Genomic DNA, 20,642 nt, shown 5'->3' on the forward strand with positions numbered 1-20,642 from the left:
TTGACCAAATATTTCCAGCTCTTCCCTCTCTGGTTCCTCTTGTGTGGTACCACGTGACCGGGACTGGCCAGTGAGTTGTAAGGAGAAGTGGTGACGTCTCACTTCTGGACCAGAGCATTTCCCTGACCATCGTGATGTCCTCCAGAGCGCTGTTCCTCTCTGCCACCGTGACGGGTGAGCTGGGGGCTGCTCCATCAGGAGACACGGAGAGCGGAGTCTCCAGGTCACCCGAGAGGGACACGAGTCGTGAGTGAGAAATAAATCCCTGTTGTAACCTACCAAGATTAGGGGGCTGCTTGTTAGCTCAGCACAACCCAGCCTGGCCCGACTGGGCTGAGGGGCCGTGAGTTTCCCTTTTGGGCCTCCGTGGGTTTGAGATGGTTTTGTGTCACTTGCCGTGGGGAGTGTCCTAGCCTCGTGAGGACTCTCCTCCCATCCTGAGACCAGAGGACCAGGTTCTGTCCCTTCTCACGAACAGCCTTGGGCTGTCACTCTCTGTCTCTGAGCCTCAATTTCCCCGTCGTCGTTGGGCAGGGGATGGGGGACAGCCATCAGCCCCTCAGCTTGCTGGGAGGGACCGCTCACCTGGGATGAGGCCAACACACAAGAAAGCAGAGCAGGGGCAGAGCCTCTTCCTGGAGGCTCCCTGTTGCAGGGGAAGCCTCTGCCCCCTTCCCACCTGGGACTGGCCACCGGAACCATGCAGGGCACATCCCACCGCGGCTGCTCCGGACGTTTCTCGGAAAACCGGGGACAGGAAAGATGGGAGAGTCAGCACATGCATTTCCCGTCCCGGGAGCCCATCACACCCAGAAGGCAGGAGGAAGCAAGCTGCGTTCTCAGCAGGAAGGAAACGGGAGAGGAATCTTCGGCAGTCAAGAAACATCAACCCTGGAATGGGAAACGAGAGGAATCACGTCTCCGCTCAGATGTCACCTTCTCAGCAGGACCTGCCTAGGGCCCCTCACTCAGAGCCAAAGCACCCCCCGCTGACGTAGTTTTCTTTCTTTCCATAACCTTTTATTAAGCTCTAAACTATGTCTTTGATTTATTTTATTTACTGTCCATCCCACTAGCACAGGGGTTTTGTCTTTTTTTTGTTTGTTTGTTTGTTTTTTGGGATTTTTGTTGTTGTTGTTAAAGATAATTTTGCTCTTTGCTTTCTTTTACAATTTTTTTAAATGTTTATTTATTTTCAGAGGGTGGGGGAGGAGCAGAGAGAGAGAGGGAGAGAGAGAATCCCAAGCAGGCTCCATGCTCAGCAGGGAGCCCGACGCAGAACTCGATCCCATGACCCTGGGATCACGACCTGAGCCAAAATGAAGAGTCAGATGCTTAACCGACTGAGCCACCCAGGCGCCCCGGGTCTTGTCTGTTTTATTCACTTCTATGTCTCAGAGTCTAGAATAGCACCTGCATTGAGCAGGTGCTCAGCAAATACTGAGTAAATGAACGAATGAGTGAGTGAATCAATCAAAGGCAGAATATCCACTGACAAGGCAGTGGGCAGAGAGGAAGGAGGGGACCGAGACCAGGAGAGGGCCACCTGGCCCCGACCCTGGAAGTGCCACAGAATGGGATACAGAGATGAAGACAGGGGCCTGCTTGGAAGTCTGTAAATGGAGCAGGAGACCCTCTCCTGTTGCTCACACCATGGGGTCTTTCCCCCATCTTTAGTGGCAAGAGATTTGAGGTTGAGATTTGATCTCAACCGCAGCCCAGGCTGGACAGACCTCTGGAGAGCCCGCTGAACGAGCAGCGAACAGTGCTGCCACCTGCTGGTGACCACTGGAACTAGTCTGACGTGTCCCTGGAGGGCAGCGGCCTCAGGCTGGGGTCAGGTGGCTTATATGGCCCTGCACGATGGTCACAGCAACCCTCCGCAGTGGGAATATGGTGGTGAGGACACAAAGTGAGCTGATGGGGTTCTTTCGTTAATTCAACACGGGTTGACTGCTACGCGTTGGGCGGCTGGACACGCACAGGGCCCTGGAGGGTGGGGGTGGTGAAATCTCACAAAGCAGGGAGATCGCATGGCGTGCACGCACACCCACGCACATGCACGTCCACACGCCTACACGTCTGCACACAGATCCACGCATACAAGCACAACTGGAAAATCTCTGGCAGAAGTGGGTCAAGGGTCAGAAGGCAGAGATCACTCTCAGCCCAGGTGAGAAACGAGGCAGGAAGGGGAGGAAGAAGGACTCAGGTGGAGGCACCCAGGAGGGCTGGACAAGATCTAAGGACTCAAGACAGAAGGGAGGCGGAGTCTGGGGAGGCAGCTGCCAGGGTGTTCCGTGGGGGAAACCAGGAACGGCGGTGCTCACCCCCAGGGAAAGGAGGGGGGACATTCAGGACATGGGGGCCTGTGCCGGGGACTCCTGCCGGTTAGCGGGAGATGTGATGATGTGGGTGTGCCAGGGACCCCGCGGGGGAGCGGAGTGAGCTTTATCATCACAGGCCTGTTTTCCAGGGGCGCATAAAAGGGAAGCACAAAGAAAAAGGTCTTCAGGGGAAAGGAACTCGGAGGCTTAAGTCTTACTGTACTGTTTTAAAGAGACTGGATTACCATGTTGCAGGTTGGGGACACCAAGAAGACAGAGGCACGGGTGTCCGGGCCCTGTGGTGCCAGCCTCCAGTGAGGGGCAGGCCAGGGTGAACAGGATGTCTGCCCTCTGGGCTCAGCGTCCCTCCTCACCCCCGCCTTTGCTGCTCAGTCCAAACGTGAACTCTTTCGCACCCTTCACACACACAATTTAGTTTTCCACAGCCTCTACCACTCCCTAGCACTCATATTTAACACAGGGCTCCTCTTCCTGTCATTTATGTTACCTGCTTGACCCCTGAAGGCATCTGTGCTCAGACCTTCTGGTCTCTGCTGTGGTTCCTAGAACACTTTGTAAAACTTGGAAGGGCAGAGCTACCTTGAGTGGATGGATGGATGTGGCTGGATGACTGGGTGGGTGAGTGAGTGGATGGATGGATGGATGGATGGGTGGATGGGTGGATGGGTGGATGGGTGGGTGGGTGGATGGGTGGATGGATGGATGGGTAGGTGGATGGATGGATGGATGGGGGGATGGGCAAGTGGATGGGTGGATGGGTGGATGGGTAGATGGGTGGATGGGTAGGTGGATGGATGGATGGATGGGAGGATGGGCAAGTGGATGGGTGGATGGATGGATGGGTGGACGGGTGGACAGATGGATGGATGGGCAAGTGGATGGGTGCGTGGATGGGTGGGTGGATGGATGGGTAGGTGGGTGGATGGGTGGATGGATGGGTGGGTGGGCAAGTGGATGGATGGGTGGATGGACAGATGCACAGGTAGGTAGTGGGAGGAACAGATCATCCTTGCACAGAATGGCTGGCTGTGGAATGTGGAACAGTGGTCACAGAAGCCCATCTCTCCACCAGAGGGCTGCACCCCTCATCCCTATGTGCTAACCCCCAAACACAGGCCCAAACCATCATTCATCTGGGCAGGGGGCAGGAGAGAAAGAAAAGAGAAGATAAACTTTGCTGAACCCTACCATGCGCTCACAGTTGGGAGTTCTTCAGTGTATCTGGTCCTCCCATGAGAGAGGTAGTCTACCCCATTTTTCAAGTGAGAAAACTAAGGCTCTGAGATGTGAATGTCAACACTGGGTTCCCATGACCCCACCTTCCTTCTACCACATGACGTGTTCCCAAAGGAAGCACCTGGCATTTGTAAAGTATTTTCTGTTTGTAGAGCAGATAACACTTCTTATTCTATTTGATCTCAAAAAATCCCCCTAAATGCTATTTCTTTTACATTTGAGTAAAAATGAGAAAAGAAAAAAAAATGATGGTAAGACGTGGCCCGCTCTTGGCTGTGCTGGGGTTCACCCTGACTCCCCACACTGTGCCCCATCCTGCCCTTTGTCACCCTGGAGTCTGGCCTGGAGTGACCAGGGTCCAGGGTCCAGGTCCCAGGATAGAGACAATGGGCCGTGAGCTGGGCCAGGTCAGGTGCTGCAGGTCAGACATGGCCCAGATGGGCTGCTTTTTAAGTTGGAGAAGCTGGTGGGCATGTGGCCGGGCCCGGGCCAGGACCCTGGGGACCAGGGGGGCACGTGCCACACTTCTGGCTGTGGATACAGTTGTTGCTGGATCTCTCCATTTTTTTTTAAGAAACTAAAACTCTGGATTTTTAAAAAATGCGAAATGCCCAATTTTTAAAAAATGTTGGCAATTAACACATGCACACACACACACACACACACACACACACGGAAGGAAGGAGGGGAGTGGAGGGAAGAGAGCGAAAGAGAACTTCATTCCCTAAACCCACACTACAGGCCTGTGACCTCTGCGGCCTGCTGGCCTGGCACACCTCCAGTCACTTCTCTGTCAAGGACAGGCCCGGGCCCAGCTGAGGAGGAGGAAGGCTCTCAGGGCAGAGGCAGGCGGGCGAGGCGGTGCCCAGGGCTGGCCACCCCCTCTTCCTCTGGTTCTACTGGGAACATTTATTCCTGGCTGTTCTGCAAGTGGAAGCAGGGGATCCCCCAGGGGATCAGAGAGTCTTTAGGAAACACATCAAACTAAATGCATTTGACTTCACTTTAATTAAAAAAAAAAAACCAAAATAAATACATGCCAAGAGATTTTTTTTTTTTTTAAAGAGAAAAGAGGTGAAAAGAACAAACAAATCCAAGGCCTCCAAGGCTCCTGGGCTGCAGCCAGCAGGAAGGAGCGCCCATCCCGCTGCAGGCTTGCTGGGCGGCTCGCCAGGCTAATAAAAAGGGAAGCGCAGGGTCCTCTCTGGGTGGCTGGGTCAGATGTCCTGCCTGGAGCGGAGGAAGTCCCCGCTGGGGCCCTGCCACTCAGGGGCACTCGGGCTTTCTGCCACGGTGGCTGTAATCTGCATTGGAGGCATGAGCGACGTGGGCTCCCGATCTCTCACTGGCCAAAGGACAATGAGGCTGAGGTCCACACCGAAGATTCAGGGGCCCGGGCAGGCGGCTCTGTTCCCCAACGGCGGCCACAACTCGGAAGGCCTCGGAGTCCAGGCCCACGAGGGCTGCTCAAACTCTCCACAACCCGGCCTCCCCAGAGGAGGCAGGCTGCAGCGTCGAGGGCAGTGTCTGTGCGGGCAGCAAGGGCCGAGATGCCCTGGGAACAAGAGGGGGAGAGTGGGGACCGGAGTCTCCTGGCAGTTGCTCCCCGACAGCTCCCTCTGGGACCTAGCGGGGTGTCAGGCCAGCCGGAGGGAGCCCCGGAGAGGGCAGGCGAGTGGCCCTCTTCTGAGTTTCGGGCCAGAGGGGAGGCTTGGCACTGACCCGCCCCTGTGCGCTGGACAGGGTGGGGTGTGCGCGGGGGCGAAGTGGAGCCCTCCCCCCCACCAGTCACCCCCTCCTCAGGAGCCAGTGGTGCGAAGGGGGGTCGTGGTGACCACACGTGCCTCATAAGTGGATCCACTTGTTCCAGTTGACCTCGTGGGGGAACACGCGGCCCAGTCGCAGGGTGCAGTCCAGCGTGGGTTCGTAGAACACCGTGGGGCTGTCGCTCAGGCTGGAGGGCGCCTGGGCCTCCTGGAGCCGGGGCTTGGAGAAGAGAGAGACGGCCGCGGGCTTTCTCAGCAAGCACTTCTTAATGCAGCCGAGGGACTCCAGGCCCTGGAGACAGCGGGACACCCAGGTTGGCGGGCTTACCTGGGGATCGCATCCTCTGCCCCATCCTGGGAGCTGCAGGACCCCAGGGCCGGGGCAGGACACAGGGCCCCAGGGCCGGGGCAGGACACAGGCGTGGGGCTCATCTCTCGGCAGGGCTGGGGGGTAGGACTCTCTGGGGGGGGGGGGGGGGGGGGGGGGGGGGGGGAGTCTCGGCACCCTCAGGCCCATCCTAGAAACCCCCCCGACGGCCCGGCCACACCTGGAGCAGCTCGAGCACGGCGACGGGCTGCAGGACGCCCTGGTAGTGCTGCAGCAGGCAGGTCTCGGGAATGCCGGGCCTGGTCATGATGTGGTAGAGGACGGCCTCCATCATGCCCTTGCACACCGGCACGTTCAGGTGGCCGTCCACGATGCGCCACGGGCGGGCGACGAACGAGATGCCCTCGCAGTCCCTGCGGGGACGGCAGTCCGCTGTCGGGCTTGGCGGGCGAGGGGACAGGCTCGCTGAGGCGCGGACCCCCCGCTCCACAGAGGGGACGCCGAGGCCCTTCCCACCTGGACGGAGGAGTCCCGGCCCCGGGGCCCAGGATCGCCGGCTGAGGGGACCCGTTCCCCCTCAGCCTCAACCGAGGCCTCGGTGAGCCCCCCACCGGACCCCCACTGGCTGGGGACGGAAAAGAGCTTCGATTTCTGGACTCACCAGCTCCATCCGGGACCCTGACACTGGGCCAAGCTGGGGTCCTTATGCGGAAGCTCTACTTCCGTGTCCTATCTGGCAGCCCCCCCCCCCCCCCCCTTCTCCCCAGGACCGGTCTGCCGCGCAGGGTCCAGGCACAGGGCAGGCCCGGCATCGGCTGGACACTTGGCTCCGCCCGCCCTGGCTGGGCCCTGGAAGGGCTGCATCTGAGCCGGGGGCGCTCGGCCCCGCCAAGCTGAGGGCCACGTACGCGCTTGTGGGGGTGCCCCCCCACCAGAAAGGCCACGGTTCCAGATGGACCCACACCCCGGGCCCTCGCCCACCGCACGCAAGAAGCTCCTGCCTTGTGCCCCCAGCAAGCGGGACAACGTGCCGTGAGTCTGCAGGTCTCCCCGCCGAGAACCACCGTGCCCGACCGTGAACCACCTCCACGTGATGATCGCTACGGGGACCCTGGGGCATACTCCCCACCCTCGCACCCACGCCCCGCCCAGGCCCCCCCGAATCTGGGCACACACTCACTTTTCCCTTGCTGCCTGGGACAGGCTGCCGGCCACAGAACTCTCTGCCGAACCTGACAGGAGAGGGAAAGGACAAGGGAGACTAAGGGGCGGAGTCCACCTCTTCCTCCTCCCTCCGTGCGACATGCACGTGCGGGCTCTGGGGCTGAGGGAACAGAGCCGGGACACCCAGAACGAAGCCGGGTTGGGCCACGGCGTGTGAGTGTGAGGGGTGTTCCCGGGGCCCCGAGGAGCCCCCACAAGGGGAGCCAAGCGAGCCCCTCCCGCCCAGAAGCCCTGACCGCAGAGCTCTGTGCATCAACCCCAGGAAAGACCTTCTGAAGCCCCGTGAAGAGGCCCGCGTTGAGCCCAGACAGGAGCGCTCTCGCCACAGGGGAGGTTTCAGCCCCCGGGCGTCAGCCGGTCCCGACGGAAAGCGAGACGCCTCCTATTTCAAGCACCGCTCCCTCGCACGGGACACCTTGGCACACACAGCCCTCCAGAAGCACCCCGGTGACCACGCTTAGAACCCCCACCCCCACTCAGGAGTCTGAAGCCCTCTAGTGGAAGCAGTGAGCGGACGCAGGCGAGACCTTTCTACGCGGAGACGGGAAAGGCTGGAAGGCAACGGCCTTCTGTGGCCGGTGGCAGGTTCCCAGCGGCATGTGGGGACTGCTCGGACCCGAGGGCAGAGAATGGGCAGGTGGGGGAGGGTGGGCCGGCGACAAGGCTCGGTACCTCTGGGGTCTTCAGATCCCTCTGGAAGCTGGGCCTGACAGCTCAGCGGCTCCTGGCCTAGAGGGCTGGCTGCCCTCAGATTCTCTTGGAACTCTTGCCCGGCCTCCAGCGCCCCCGGGGCAGGCTCCTTCACGCCCGCGTCTCCGGGAGCTGCTGGCGGAGCAGGCGCCAGGGCTTCCGGCTCCTCTTCCGCTCTGGGCCTGGGGCTCAGGGCCAAGCGCACATCCTGGAGCGCGGGCCTCTTGGCGGGGGGCTTCTGGGGACTCTCCAGGTCGGTGTCCCCACCCTCACGGGCCACATCGCTGCTCGTCCAGCTGGCACGCCTCTTGGCGCTCCGGGGGCTCCGGTGGTCTTCTCTTTGAGCGTCCGCATCCTCCTTTTTGCCTTTCAGCCGCACCGAGTGCAGGAGCCAGGGCTGGGCAGAGGCCATGGCCACCAGGCGAACAGTGTTGCCGCCGACCTCCACCACCTGGTGGTACTCCAAGAGGTCCTAGGAGAAGCGGGGGACACACTGGGTCTGTGGGGGACCCCACGATCCTCACGCCCGCTTCCCTTGCCCGATGTGTCTGAACGCCCTGAGCAAACGGCAAGCCCAGTCCCTCCGGGACGGACAACTCGGGGCCCAGGTCTGCCTTCCAGCCCCAGGTGGGTGCCAGCTGGCCGTGTGGCCCTCTCTACGCTTGGTGTGAACTTCGGGGAACCGAAGCTGTGCCCTTGACGCGGCCATCAAAGCGTCCTCCCAGGGGACTCAACACCCCGAGCTCTGTAAAGGCCAAGACCGTTCCCACATGAATGACGGGAACTCTCCTCTCGTACTTATGCCAAGCCCTGCTTCCGAGGTCCTTGTTCTGATCTAGGCACTGCACCAACGCTGGGTGGTCCTTCTTTTCATTTCCAGATTCGAAGACCCATAGGTCAGGGTTCAAGAAACTTGCCCCAGTTCACGTCCCGAAACCAGGTCAGGCAGGACTGGTGGGGAGGGTCATGCGGGCACTCGCCACCTGGGGCCCGGGGCTGGGCAGCAGGGAACACAGGGAGCCGCCTGACCCGTGTCGGTTTACCTCCTAGAGCTCCAGAGGCAGGAGTTATGTGAACAGTGAAACACCACGTGAATGGTCGTCACGACCCCTCTCTCCTGTCCTGTGCTCCTAAAAACTGGTTTGATAACCAGGAACACTGGTCTCTACTCTCCTCCCCCACCATGAACGCTGCGAGGCAGGCATCTCTGTGACATCACCGATAGCTGACGTGCATCCCACTGCTTCCAACTACGGACGACACGCAGGAGGGCGAGCCAGGCCCCACGGCACTTGATTTAAGAGGTCCATCTGTTTTGACATTCTCTGGGTGCAAGGGTGCCTGATGAAACTGGGCCCAGGCAGGTAGAGGGGTGAGTACGCGGGGCCAGGGGCAGGATCCCCGGGAGTCACGGCCGCGGACATGGCCCTTCTTGGCTCTGTCCAACCGTGCTGTGTGGCTAAAGCAACGGGGCGCAGGCTGCCAGACCTTCTAACATCCCAAAGCTGGGTTTTAGGCAAAATCTCCTATTTTTAATCCTGGCAAGTAATTCCACCACGCATCCCAAGCCATGCCCACCCACTCTGTGCATCCGGCCCCCGAGCTGCAGCTGCCCCAGGTGACCCGAGAGCACGGCTCACCTGGACGTAGTCTGCGAAGGTCCTGGTGCGCTCGCCATCTGTCCCCTCGAAGGCGGAGAACCACCTGCTCAGCTCCACTCGGTCTACCCCGAAGCACCCCGTGGCTGCAATGGCCCCCTGGACCTCCAGGGCCGCGCACACGTCTCCAGGTTCATACCCGGACAGCTCCACCTGGTGGACAAACTCATCCAAGCTGCAGGGGCCCTCCTGGCTGTTGATCAGCCTGGTGAACGTGTCGGGGAGGCAGGATATTCCCACGGGGAGCTCTTCCAGAGACGTGACTGTGAAGACAGGGAGACCCGAATCAGCCCAGACCGGAGCACGGGCTCCAACGCCAGCTCACTGCCCCCCGAACAGCAAGGGGTCACCTTCTGGCTGCACAGGGCACGGCCCCTGGCAGTTGGGCTCCCGACACGTGTCCCTTGATGCCCCTTGGGGCCAGGGTCTGAGAAGTGCAGCCTCGGAGCCCCGGAGGGGGCCCTGCCTTGTCGGTGCTCCCGTGTTCCCTGCTCCTCAGACCCCGGGAGACATCGCGGGCCCCCGCCCCCAACTCCCACGTGTGCTCTCGCAAGCGGGGCCGGTGTGCGTTCTTCCCGTAAAAGCTGTCTCTGCCACGACCACGGTCACACGGACCACGTTTTTGCCCAAGCCAAACTCCAGACAGAGCACAGAACACTAACTGGGGTTCTGAAACTGAAAGTAAACACCGTGCACCCCGACGGGGGAAGGCGAAGGAAAGGCGGAGGCAGGAAAGGGGTGGGAAGAGGCCCGAATGTGTTCACTTTCTGTGGGGGGAGAGGAAGAGACTGCCTCACATTCAGGGTATGTGGGAACGGAAGGTTTAAGCAGGCTACTTAGAGCTTCAGACGTAATTAACAGAAGAGACAGAAAGAGTATAAAAAGTGTAAATAAGGGAGGTGACAGGCAATGAATGTCAGCCGAACACCCGACTGTCCTAGCAAGAGGTCAGAAGTGACACGTAAGCAGTTTGTGAAAGTATGTGATTTCAAGCGATGGAGGGAACCGGCAGTATGACAAGGCTGCGTGGCGAGTGTGGGCCAGGACACGGGGCCCAGGGGGCCACCTGAGGGTGTAGGCCTGCACGTGGGACTGAGGGAAAGGAACAGAAGAGGGGGTCCGCTCTAACGCGGCCGCTGCGGGGGGTGGCCCAGGAGGAGAAGGGCTGGCCAGCGGAGGCTCCCCCGCGAGGCCTGGGGGGGGGCGAGGGGGGTCGGGGCGTGGGGCGGCCGGCGCCACTCACCGATGGGCCAGAGCCGGGTGGGCGCCGGGGTGCGGCGGAGCCGGAACTTCACCAGACAGGAGTTCACCACGATGCTGTCGTTGGGGTTCAGGTTGCGGGTGCTGACGATGCCGGGCGCGCAGTAGCCCCGCATCAGCAGGTAGTTGGTGTGGGAGGCCTGGCGGGCTTTCACCTCGATGGCCCGGTGCTTGCCCCCAGAGCCCTCGTCCAGGTCTTCCTCTTCGTCGTCATCCTCGTCCAAGCCCCCGTCCTTCCCCAGGCTGGGAGAGGAAAACGGACCTAGGGGACCGCGCGCGAGCCGGGCCCGGCCTGGCTGCCGCACCCCGGCTCCCCCAGGGCGTGGCCGCTGTGACGCCGCGGCCGTGAGAGGAAGCCCCCGGCGCCGGAGCCCCGGCTGTGCTCAGAGCAGCGTGCGTGCCCCACCTGCTTACACCCCAGCCCTTACCTCTTAATGACCTCGTTCTCCACCATGGAGCTGTCCACCACCACGATCTGCTCCGGGATCCGGACGTCCACGGAAACGAGGCCCAGAGAGAAGAGGGTCAGGGCGGCCACACAGTGTCCTCCGGGGCCGTCCAGAGAAAATGCCACCATGTCACGTGCAGGCTCATTATTATCCTGGTCTTTGAAGGAAAAATTATCAGGCTGGTCCAACTTGCCGGCAGCCAGGATTTTCTTGAAGAACTGGAACGATTCTGTGCAGACGGTGCTTGGAAATCGCCAAGTAAAAATCCTGTGCGGACAAAAAGGAGGTAAGGTCCGAACTGAGGACGGGATGTTGGAGGGCTTGGCGTGGATGGGCTATGGGCGCTTCAGACCCTCACATTCAAAACTGGCCATGCCAGCCCCCCCGCAAAGCCCTCTTTTCCGCCTCTGTGAGGGCGCCGCGTTCCAATCCCCTCTGCGTGTGCCTTCCCTGCTCACCGGACACCTGCACGGAGGGGCCGTGGCCTTTCATCTAACCCGCTACTCCACGCCTCGCGGCCTTTCGCTATGAACAGGCGCCAAATTGGGGAAGGCGGATGCACGTTTTGTTAGCGGTAACCTTTAGCGAGGCAAGCCCTGAACCACGGGGAGATGAGAGGACACGAGTGTGTCTGTCTCACTGTCTCCATGAGGTGGCTGCACAGTCAAGGCCTGGTCTCTGTCCACAGGTGTGCCTTCCCATATCGCTGTAACGCGGGCCCAGGTCCCAGGGAGGGACCCAGAGGTCTTCCTGATGTGAACACCACCCCTTGGCTCACAGACTAGAATGCTGCAGGGGAAAAACGGTCGAGAAGTGGCCTTGCTGGACCTGGACCCATGTCTCCTGCCTCCCAAGCCACGGCTCTTTTTACTGCAGCAGGTGGCATCCCAGGAAGGCAAAGGACGCAGAAGGTCACTCGGGAGAGGCCTTCAAGAAAGGCGTGACCGTCTGGAGTTACGGGCAAAGGGATGCCTAAGAAAACCCAAACCCCCTCATTTCGCTGCTCTTCTGTTTCTGACGACCTCAGTGCAGATCTGAGGACGGACAAGGAGAACAGCCTGGAGAAGAGGAGGCCAGCCAAGGCCGAGGGCTGCCAAGGAGAGGAGACTCCTGGGACTATTTCCACAGATTTCCTCTCCATGTGTGTGGTTAAGGAGGCCAGTGGCACAAAATGCGGAGCGGGTAACCAAGACCAGCCACGCCGGCTGCGGACCACGCTGTGAGGAGTGCTCCCGTCAGGAGGCGCTCCGGAAGGTGACTCACAGCATCCCAAACCACCACTCAGGTGGCTGGTGTGCTGCAAACGGAGTCTGGAAAATACGGGATGGCTTCAAGATGAAGCCCGGAGCAGCTCTGAGCTGTGAGAATGACCGATTAGGCCCGACGACGAGGCTGTGCCGTTAGTCGAATTGTTACGTTAGAAACTCATTTTGGTAAATGTCCCAGAACAAACCTTTGCGAGCACTGCCCTTATCCCCACAGCAGGTGGCACAGGCGCAGAGAAGGAAACTCGTTCCAGAAGCTGCACCCTGCACTTGTGGCCACGGGAGGGCCCCACGCCCCCTGGAGGTGACGCCCCCCCTGGAGGTGGCACCCCCTGGAGGTGACGCCCTGCGCCTTCCCCAGCCCCGCCCGGGGCTCACCTGTAGTAGGTCTGGGACAACTGGTAGGACATGGGCACGAAGGGCAGAGCCCGGTTTTTCTTCGGGCCGAGCATGTGGTTGACGCGGCGCCGGTTGACCAAGCTCCTTTTCTGGCACTCCATGAAGGCCTTCACCAGAATATGGTCCTTGTACTCCCGGTACAGGCGGAAAGTCTGCGACACAGCAAGGCAGCGGGTGAGCAAGGTGGTCCCGCAGCTGGGGGGTGGGGGGAGCAGACGCTACAGCTGGTCTGCAGAGGAGGGGCCCACAGGGGGACAAGGACACCCGGGGGTGTGGTGTGAGAGTGCCCAGAGGAAGCCAGCAGTTCCGACCCTCAAACTTCTCCCTCCCATCACGTCTCACCCCGGAGATTACAGAGAGGGACAGGCAGCTGGGAGAAAGGACTGCTCTGCACCCCACAGCTAAGTCTTGGATAAAAAGACAGTGGGAGTTGGGGCGCCTGGGTGACTCAGTCGGTTAAGCGGCCGACTTCGGCTCAGGTCATGATCTCACGTTCCGTGAGTTCGAGCCCCGCGTCGGGTTCTGTGCTGACAGCTCAGAGCCTGGAGCCTGTTTCAGATTCTGTGTCTCCCTCTCTCGGACCCTCCCCCATTCATGCTCTGTCTCTTTCTGTCTCAAAATAAATAAACGTTAAAAAAAAAATTTTAAATAAAAAAAAGACAGTGGGAGTCAACGCAGAATCATCTCTGATATCACTCTTTTCCCTACTCCTCACTCAGCCCATTAGTACGTCTGGTTGGCTCCGCCCACACAGTATGTTCCCAAACACGTCCGCTTTACTCCGTCCACACCATCTGGCCAACTGGCCCAACAGCAAATGTCCAGCATCCACTAGACCCCAGGACAGTTCCTGCTAGGCCTGTCTCCTCAAAAGTGCTGGCCAGGAAAAAGTATGGTCACGGTCTGAGCATTTTAGGCTCGGAAGGTTCTCTGCCGCATCGCCCCCAGAATCACGAGTGCCAGAGAAGACGGAGGCTCGTGGACTTCGAGGGAGCTTCCGAGGCCACATTGCTGGGCAGGGGTGGGACCAAGAAGAGGCGAGAACGAGGCCTTGCCCTCAAGTCCAGTGACCTCACCACTGTGCCATGGCAGAGGGACATAGGAGATCAGCAGAGCCAAGGCAGTAGTCAGTCGGGGTGCTGGCCGGAGGGGGATCTGGGCACACACTGGGTCTTGTCAGTCTGAGGCCCACACACCACCCTCGATGTCTCTAGACAGAGCTTCGACGTCAGGCATGGTGCACAGACCATCAGGCCTGAAGGGAAAGCACTGCATGGGGTAGAGGGAAAGAGGTGGGGGAGGGGCCAATTTGCCATCATTCCTCTCCTCTGGGGAGGGGGGAGCTGGGCTCCACTTCCTGTGAAAAGCCCTGTAACCTACCCCCAAAACCACACTGTACACACTGTATGTTAGTCAACTCGACGATAAGTTGTATTTAAAAAAAGAAAGGAAAAAAAGAAAAGCCTTGTGTGATGGGCATGCTCCCCAGATGACTGCTGGTGCAGGAGCACTCACACCAAGCCTGGGGAGTGAGCGAGTGTGGCCCAGCCTGCCAGATATGCGAGAGGCAGACAGTCGACCACGGCCCCCTGGGAGTGGCTGCTTCCCTGCAGAGCCCCTCCGGAAGTTTGGGGCTGCAGGGAGCCTTGTGGGATCCCATATAAGGCCTCTGACCTCATCCCCGATGGCCCTCCAGCGTTCAGTGCCAGCCGGGCAGTCACTGACGAAGCACCCGCCTCTTGCTGTGGCCCAGGCACTGCCTCACGCAACTTCCCACGCCCCCGGGGGGCAAGGAGAGTGATGAGGCCTTCGGCACCACCCACCAGAACCCAGACGCCGCCTGCCAACGGAACCGGAGGAGGGACAGCAGCAGGATGACGCGGGGGACGAGGCCCTGGCTGGGACGCGGGGACCTGGCTTTGGCCGTTAACTTTGGGGCCGGGCTTGCTTGTGTGATGAGCGGTTGGACTGACCCCCGAGGTCCCGTCCGGCTCGAATCCCTGCTGGGCAGAAGAGCCAAAAGGTCCCTCCACGGCCACAGGTATAAAGTCGGAAATTGGGATCTTTATGGGCAATGCTGGCAGTAAATTAAAAACATTTTTTTTTTCTTTTTAAACAAGCTTGGGTCTGACAAGACAGAGCCAGGGCCAGACTGGGGGCCGTCTGCTTGGGACTTCTGCCCCCCACCCCAAAACCGTTCCATTCTTGTTCTCTGTGTGTTGAGACTCCCACAAGGCTTTGCCCTCTTTATCTGTAAAGTGCTGGGATGCAGGAGGGGCGAGGCACCACCACCAGCCTCCCACTCCGAGACGTACACACGTCACGTGAATAAACGTGGCTCAAGTGCTGCGTGGCACCGAGGGGGGCAAGAACAGGATGACTGGGGACCCCTCCACCACAGCTGCATCTCACGGTGACGAATTGAGAGAGGCATGGAAAGAGCGTTCAGTCTTGAGTCTGCAGAGGCCTGGCCGTTGCTGTAAAAGGACTCGGGCCGGGGTGGTGCTCTGAAGCGCCACCAGGTCACACGGGGTCACGTATTTTCCCTAAATCGCTCCGTTTCCCCCCAGTGCTCCTCATATCCTCTGTGGCCAAAGTAACAAGCACCATCTGGAAGATATGTGCAGTGTCCAAGCTAGGTCTACACCGTGTCTTCCCCCAGGGTGCTCCGAGGACCCTGGTCAGAATCCTGGGGCCGGCAGCATGCTTGTGAGGATCCCACCCCCTCTGCGGTCTCTGGGCGCGGGGCCTGGGGGCCACATGCTGCAAGGGCTCCCTGGTGGATGAGGAGGTACCCAAAGTTTGGGACACTACCTGTCTGAACTCATCAGTGGGATTAGAAACGGGCGCCTGGGTGGCTCAGTCGGTTGAGCGTCCGACTTCGGCTCAGGTCATGATCTTGTGGTCTGTGGGTTCGAGTCCCACGTTAGGCTCTGTGCTGACAGCTCGGAGCCTGGAGCCTGCTTCAGATTCTGTGTCTCCCTCTCTCTCTCTGCCCCTCCCCTGCTTGTGCTCTGTCTCTCTCTCTCTCTCTCAAAAATGAAGAAACATTAAAATAAAATAGGGGCGCGTGGGTGGCTCAGTCGGTTAAGTGTCTGACTTCGGCTCAGGTCATGATCTCGCGGTCCTTGAGTTCGAGCCCCGCGTCGGGCTCTGTGCTGACAGCTCAGAGCCTGGAGCCTGTTTCCGATTCTGTGTCTCCCTCTCTCTCTGACCCTCCCCCGTTCACGCTCTGTGTCTCTCTGTCTCAAAAATAAAAAAAATAAATAAACGTTAAAAAAAAATTAAAAAAAAAATAGAAGAAAATAAAAAAAAGGAAAGAAATAATACCATCCCTTTTTTTCATATTTGTCCCTCTCGTGTTCCAAACTGGGCTGATTTGGTAACGTAAACCAGCACTGAGTTTCAGATTTGGAGGTTAAATACAAAAGTGAATAGGTTCCATTTGGAATACACCTGTGTGACCATCAAAAACAAGGGAGGCACTGGCTTGGGGCGGGGAGCAGGCCCTTCTGAGCACCTCTCCGCTGGGGCCCTGGAGCCACATGGACTCTGGGTCAATGGAGAGTCGTGTGATCGTGGACATTTGCTTTTTCGCGCCCTGGGAAACGCAAGTTTCCTGTTTGTAGCGAGTGCTAATTAATATCAGCACCTCCCCAGGCTCGGGATGGGGTTCAAGGAGAAGCGCCTGCCTGCCCTCCACCCTCCCTCAGCCAAGATAAAGCAGCATTACGTTCTAAGACGTTCTCAGGAGAGATCTAAGCTCGTGGCCCGGAGAAAGGCAGCCTTCCCGCACGGTGATCTCCAGAGATCAAAGTATCTCGACATTTAGAAGTTCTGATTTGAGAAGATAAGCTGTACAGCTCAATTGCTGCCTCAGTCCTTTGTCATGGCTCACCTCCTCTTCTGCCTAAGTTTCTGCCTTAAACATCAGACCGAAAACCTCAGCACAGGAAGGATTTGGGGGGGACGGTCACTGGATCCTGCCGCCACACTTCCGAGATCAAAGAAGTGAGGGCGTGAGTCTCGGGGGAAATCGGACCCCCCGAGACCGCACAGCTGAGAAGAGAATGAGCGAGGAGGGCCTCCCTCGGCTCCCGCCTCTGACAGGGCGAGCCCCACAGCGCTCCCGCAAAGCTGCCGCCGGGTGCCCGCTACCCACCTGAAACGACCGGCAGGACTCCATCTGGCTGTCCGAGAGGGCCAGCGTGCTCTGGACCAGGTTCTGGAGCACCAGGAAGTGGATGTCATCCACGCTGAAAGACAGTGGGGTGGGCGGCAGAGCACGTGAGGCCGCGGGCCACGGGCACTGCTCACTTTGGGTGGATTCAGTTCTCGTTTTCAAAAAGTGCTGCCTCCCATGAAAGTGCTACGAACGCCTAGACTGTTCATAAACCGAAACAAAACACATGGTGGTTTTTAAGCCTTACTAACTGCTCCATGTTTGCAGGAAAAAATGTTTGAGTCTAGTGGGTAAGTGGTGCCGTAAAACAGGTGTACGTGACAACTGACAAATGTAGTCAGGGCTGAGATTTTTTTCAGTACACCTACCTACCTACCTATGAGATCAAGAGTAGCACGCTCCACTGACTGGCCCAGCCACGTGCCCCATTTTCATCCAACCTCCAACAAGTTCTTCTCCAAAAAGGAGAGGCTTCTCATTGAAATGTAGAGCTAAAATCAAACTGAATCTTGGTTATCCAACATGAGAAAAACCAGCTGAGCTTTCTAAGCAGAGCTTTGCGTGGAAAGCTCACGGGCTGAGAATTGAAACTGTCTCCTCCTCAACTCACTTTAAGGCTAAGCCACTGCTATGTGAGGCTCGGGTGGGCAAGCTTTTCCCGGAAAGGGCCAGATAATAAATATTTCGGTCTTCGAGGGCTGTGTGGTCTCTGCCACAGTCACTTGACCTGATGTTGCAGGATGAAACCAGCACAGACGACCCACAGAACAGGCTGCGTTCGCACACAACTTCACTTTCAAAGACGGCCGGCAGGCTAGGTCGGGCCCGGGGTGACTCCTGTGCCAGGCCGCAGGCAGCCAGGATCATGGGCTGAGGGAAAGGCACTCAGTACATCAGTACCTACCTATTAAGTTCATCCTCTTTCCTGGTCAGATCCTTTTCGTCTCCAATCGCCAAAACTCGGTATCTGCATAAGGGACGAAAGGAGAGCATGTCAGTGGAACACAGGAGACCTTCGCTGCGCGGATGCTTGCTCAACGTGGCCATTCGCTGGCGACCGTGCTGGAGAAAATGTGAAACTCGTTAACATTCAAACACGTACGTGTCAATTACAATGAGAAAATACCATACTCCACTCGTCAAACGAGTGCGCTGGTAAAAAGAGGGTTGAGAAAATGAGGAGTGTTCATTTATGGACAATTGTGAAACAACACAGAAAAGTGCCTATTGGCAGAGAGCCACCGCTAATTGTCAAGGGAAGGGGATCTAAAATCGTGGGTCCATCAGGATTAAAAACAAGCATAAGAAAGATGTCTGGAAGAAAATATCTCAAAAGAGGGAGTAGCTGTATCAGATAGCAGGCTATGTTCCCATCTGTGTTTCTGAGCTTCGAGTAATGTTGTTTGTGTTCCTACCAAGCAAACAAATACAAGAAGAAAAGTCCAATGTGCCAGCCATTGCATTTCAGAGCCAGGCAATTCAACGTAAGACAAAATCGCAGAACTCACTTAAAAAAAATAATGGCTGTTCATTTGCAAGACATTTCTTTGGCTTCTATAATTCTAAAGTCAAAATTTGTCTTGGCAACAGTAAATTCTTCCTAAAATTTAGTTAACAGGAAATGTGAACTGGTTTCAGTCAAAGTATTTGGATCCATTTTCTTTTTTGCCTGTCCTGCCAGAATGCTCCAGATCAAATTTAGTGTTAAACTGTTACAACTGGGCGGGACTTCTTCCTTCCTCCAGATGGTTCATGAACTCTCCTTTAAAAAATAAAAAGGCTTTATTTTAACCGTATTTTTTTTATAACTACAAGTTGCCTCGTAAATTTACTGAAAATATGCGGGCCATTTGAAACACCTTTAAGACTGAACATAAACCATGCCCTTTGAGAGTTCTGGGGAACTCTGCAAAAACGAGCCCCAAACACAAAAGAAGGTACTGATGTCAACTCTGAAAACAACTACAAATCGCTCGCTGGTATACGCGGGCACCACGTAAATTGTCTGTTGGACGGATGGAAGATCGAGATCTCCGGATGAAGCTGTTGGGGCTAAATGCAACCATGTCCTAGGGTTCCCAAACAGGAACCAACAGATGAACGTCCTCTCTACAGGAAGAAATTCAGACATCTAGTGGCCAGAGGGACCGCCTCGATGGGGCTGGTAAGAAGGGATTCACAGGTGAATTAGGCAGTGGCAACAGGCCTGGATCACAGAACTCAAGACTCAAACATTTCACGGGTTCTGTGCTTGGACCCAAGTATGTTCTCCAGGCGCCCAGCGGCCGAGCTGGAAAGAGCTGGGGCTCTGGAATCAGGCCCACCGCGGAAGTTCAAACCCTGGCCCTGTGGGTCACAAGCGCTGCCGCCTCGGGAGGGCTACTTCTATCCTGGAGTGTCCTCCTAGGTCAAGTGAGCAATCTTAGTAAAAGCACACCCGGTGCGCGGGGAAGCCCGGATTAAGTCAGCAGCAGGGCCTCTGTGGGAGAAGGAATGGGGGCGCCCGGTGGGGTGCTGGGGTTGGCACTGGCCTCTCCTTTTTCGAGTCGCCCACGAGAGGAGGCGAGCTGGTTCAGAGTCAGGGGACACAGCCAGGTCAGCTGCAAGGCCGTGGAACTGCTGACCAGGGGAGACGCCCGTGGCTGGTGACTCTTCCTCTTGCCCCGTAAGAGTCACACAGAAACTTCCCAGAAGAACCTTACCTGGCAAACAGCTCCTGGAGTGTGTCTGGGGTTTCAAGATTAGGATTCTTCAGGGCTGAGCTGAACTTCTCCTTGAGCTTCTCCACAAACTCTTTGTACTCATTGGCACAAACCTTTCAAGATGAGAGAATGAGATTAAGCCGTTTCTCTCCCTGAAGGGAGGTTTTGCTGATACGTCAAGGGAAATCTTGTCACAAATTCCCAGCAGCGACCCCCCGGAAATGTGGACTGAGAACCGTAACCTCCTCTGCCTTCCTGCCTCCTGAGCCTGCTGAATCCACCTGGGGAGGTGATAGACGCCACTGGGCCCAGGGATTTCGGGCAAGGAACACGCTGCCAGCCCTCACTCCTGCACTGCCAGCTCTGCCCCAGGCCCCAGGCCCCAGGAAGGCCCAAGTGTGTCCCACACTATCCCTGCAGCCTCCCACGGCTGCGCGCCACCTATCAGCAGGCCCGGCCCGTGCTCCCCTGCTGCCTCCCCCTTCCCAACTCTGTTCCTCCCTGGCTCACCCTGAGCACAGCGGCCTCGGCCTCCTCCTCCTCCCCTCCCACCCTCAACCGTGGACCCCAAATGGCTCCCTCCCTCCCTGCGCTGCCCCCAGCCCAGTCCAGACTAGGGCACAGATCACTCTCCCCGCTGCCTCACCTCTAATCCGTCCCCCAGGGGGCAAGCTGTCCCACGCTGCAGGAGGAGGGCGTGCTCCTGCCCCACTGCGGCCCCCTCCCCAGCACCCTGTTCCCCCTTCCTTTGCTGCCTCTGCCTCAGTGGGTCCCTCATCTTTGGAGTCTAGGCTAAGTGCTAACACCTTCGGAAGCCCTCTGCAGTAGATGCTGCTGGCAGCCCATTTCCGGGGCCCCGTTCGTTCTCAGCCTGGAGCCAGCCCCGATCTGATTTGCCCAGCCTCCCAGGAGGAGTCAAGATGAATCTAAACCAATGAAAGCAACCTCAGGGGCCTCTGGCCGAGGCTGGCCCCTCCCTGATCCCAGGGTCCAGTGCCACCCTCTCCCCATCCTTCCTGCCCTGGGATTCTGGGATGAGGACGGAGCTCCACCTGTCAGGGGGCAACCACGAGGTGGCCAGTATGAGGATGAACACTGACCATTAGGGACCAGGAGCCAGTGACAGACTGAACG

The 20,642-nt window shown here is 58.1% G+C and overlaps 1 protein-coding gene across 1 annotated transcript in view; it reads right to left on the reverse strand.

The window, feature by feature from the left end:
• Positions 1-4,815: 4,815 nt before the first annotated feature.
• GTF3C1 (general transcription factor IIIC subunit 1) overlaps positions 4,816-20,642 on the reverse strand; it is a gene marked incomplete at its 5' end in the record, with an annotated part of 57,604 nt that continues 41,777 nt past the window's right edge. Inside the window, 12 exon segments of the mRNA XM_049639372.1 lie at positions 4,816-5,139; positions 5,429-5,642; positions 5,899-6,091; positions 6,859-6,910; positions 7,575-8,064; positions 9,233-9,513; positions 10,494-10,753; positions 10,939-11,226; positions 12,603-12,775; positions 16,786-16,879; positions 17,711-17,773; positions 19,509-19,621. Of these exon segments, the coding sequence (XP_049495329.1) occupies positions 5,430-5,642; positions 5,899-6,091; positions 6,859-6,910; positions 7,575-8,064; positions 9,233-9,513; positions 10,494-10,753; positions 10,939-11,226; positions 12,603-12,775; positions 16,786-16,879; positions 17,711-17,773; positions 19,509-19,621 (2,220 nt within the window).

This window comes from Panthera uncia, chromosome E3 (genome assembly GCF_023721935.1).
Source record: "Panthera uncia isolate 11264 chromosome E3, Puncia_PCG_1.0, whole genome shotgun sequence".
NCBI classification, from domain to species: Eukaryota; Metazoa; Chordata; class Mammalia; order Carnivora; family Felidae; genus Panthera; species Panthera uncia.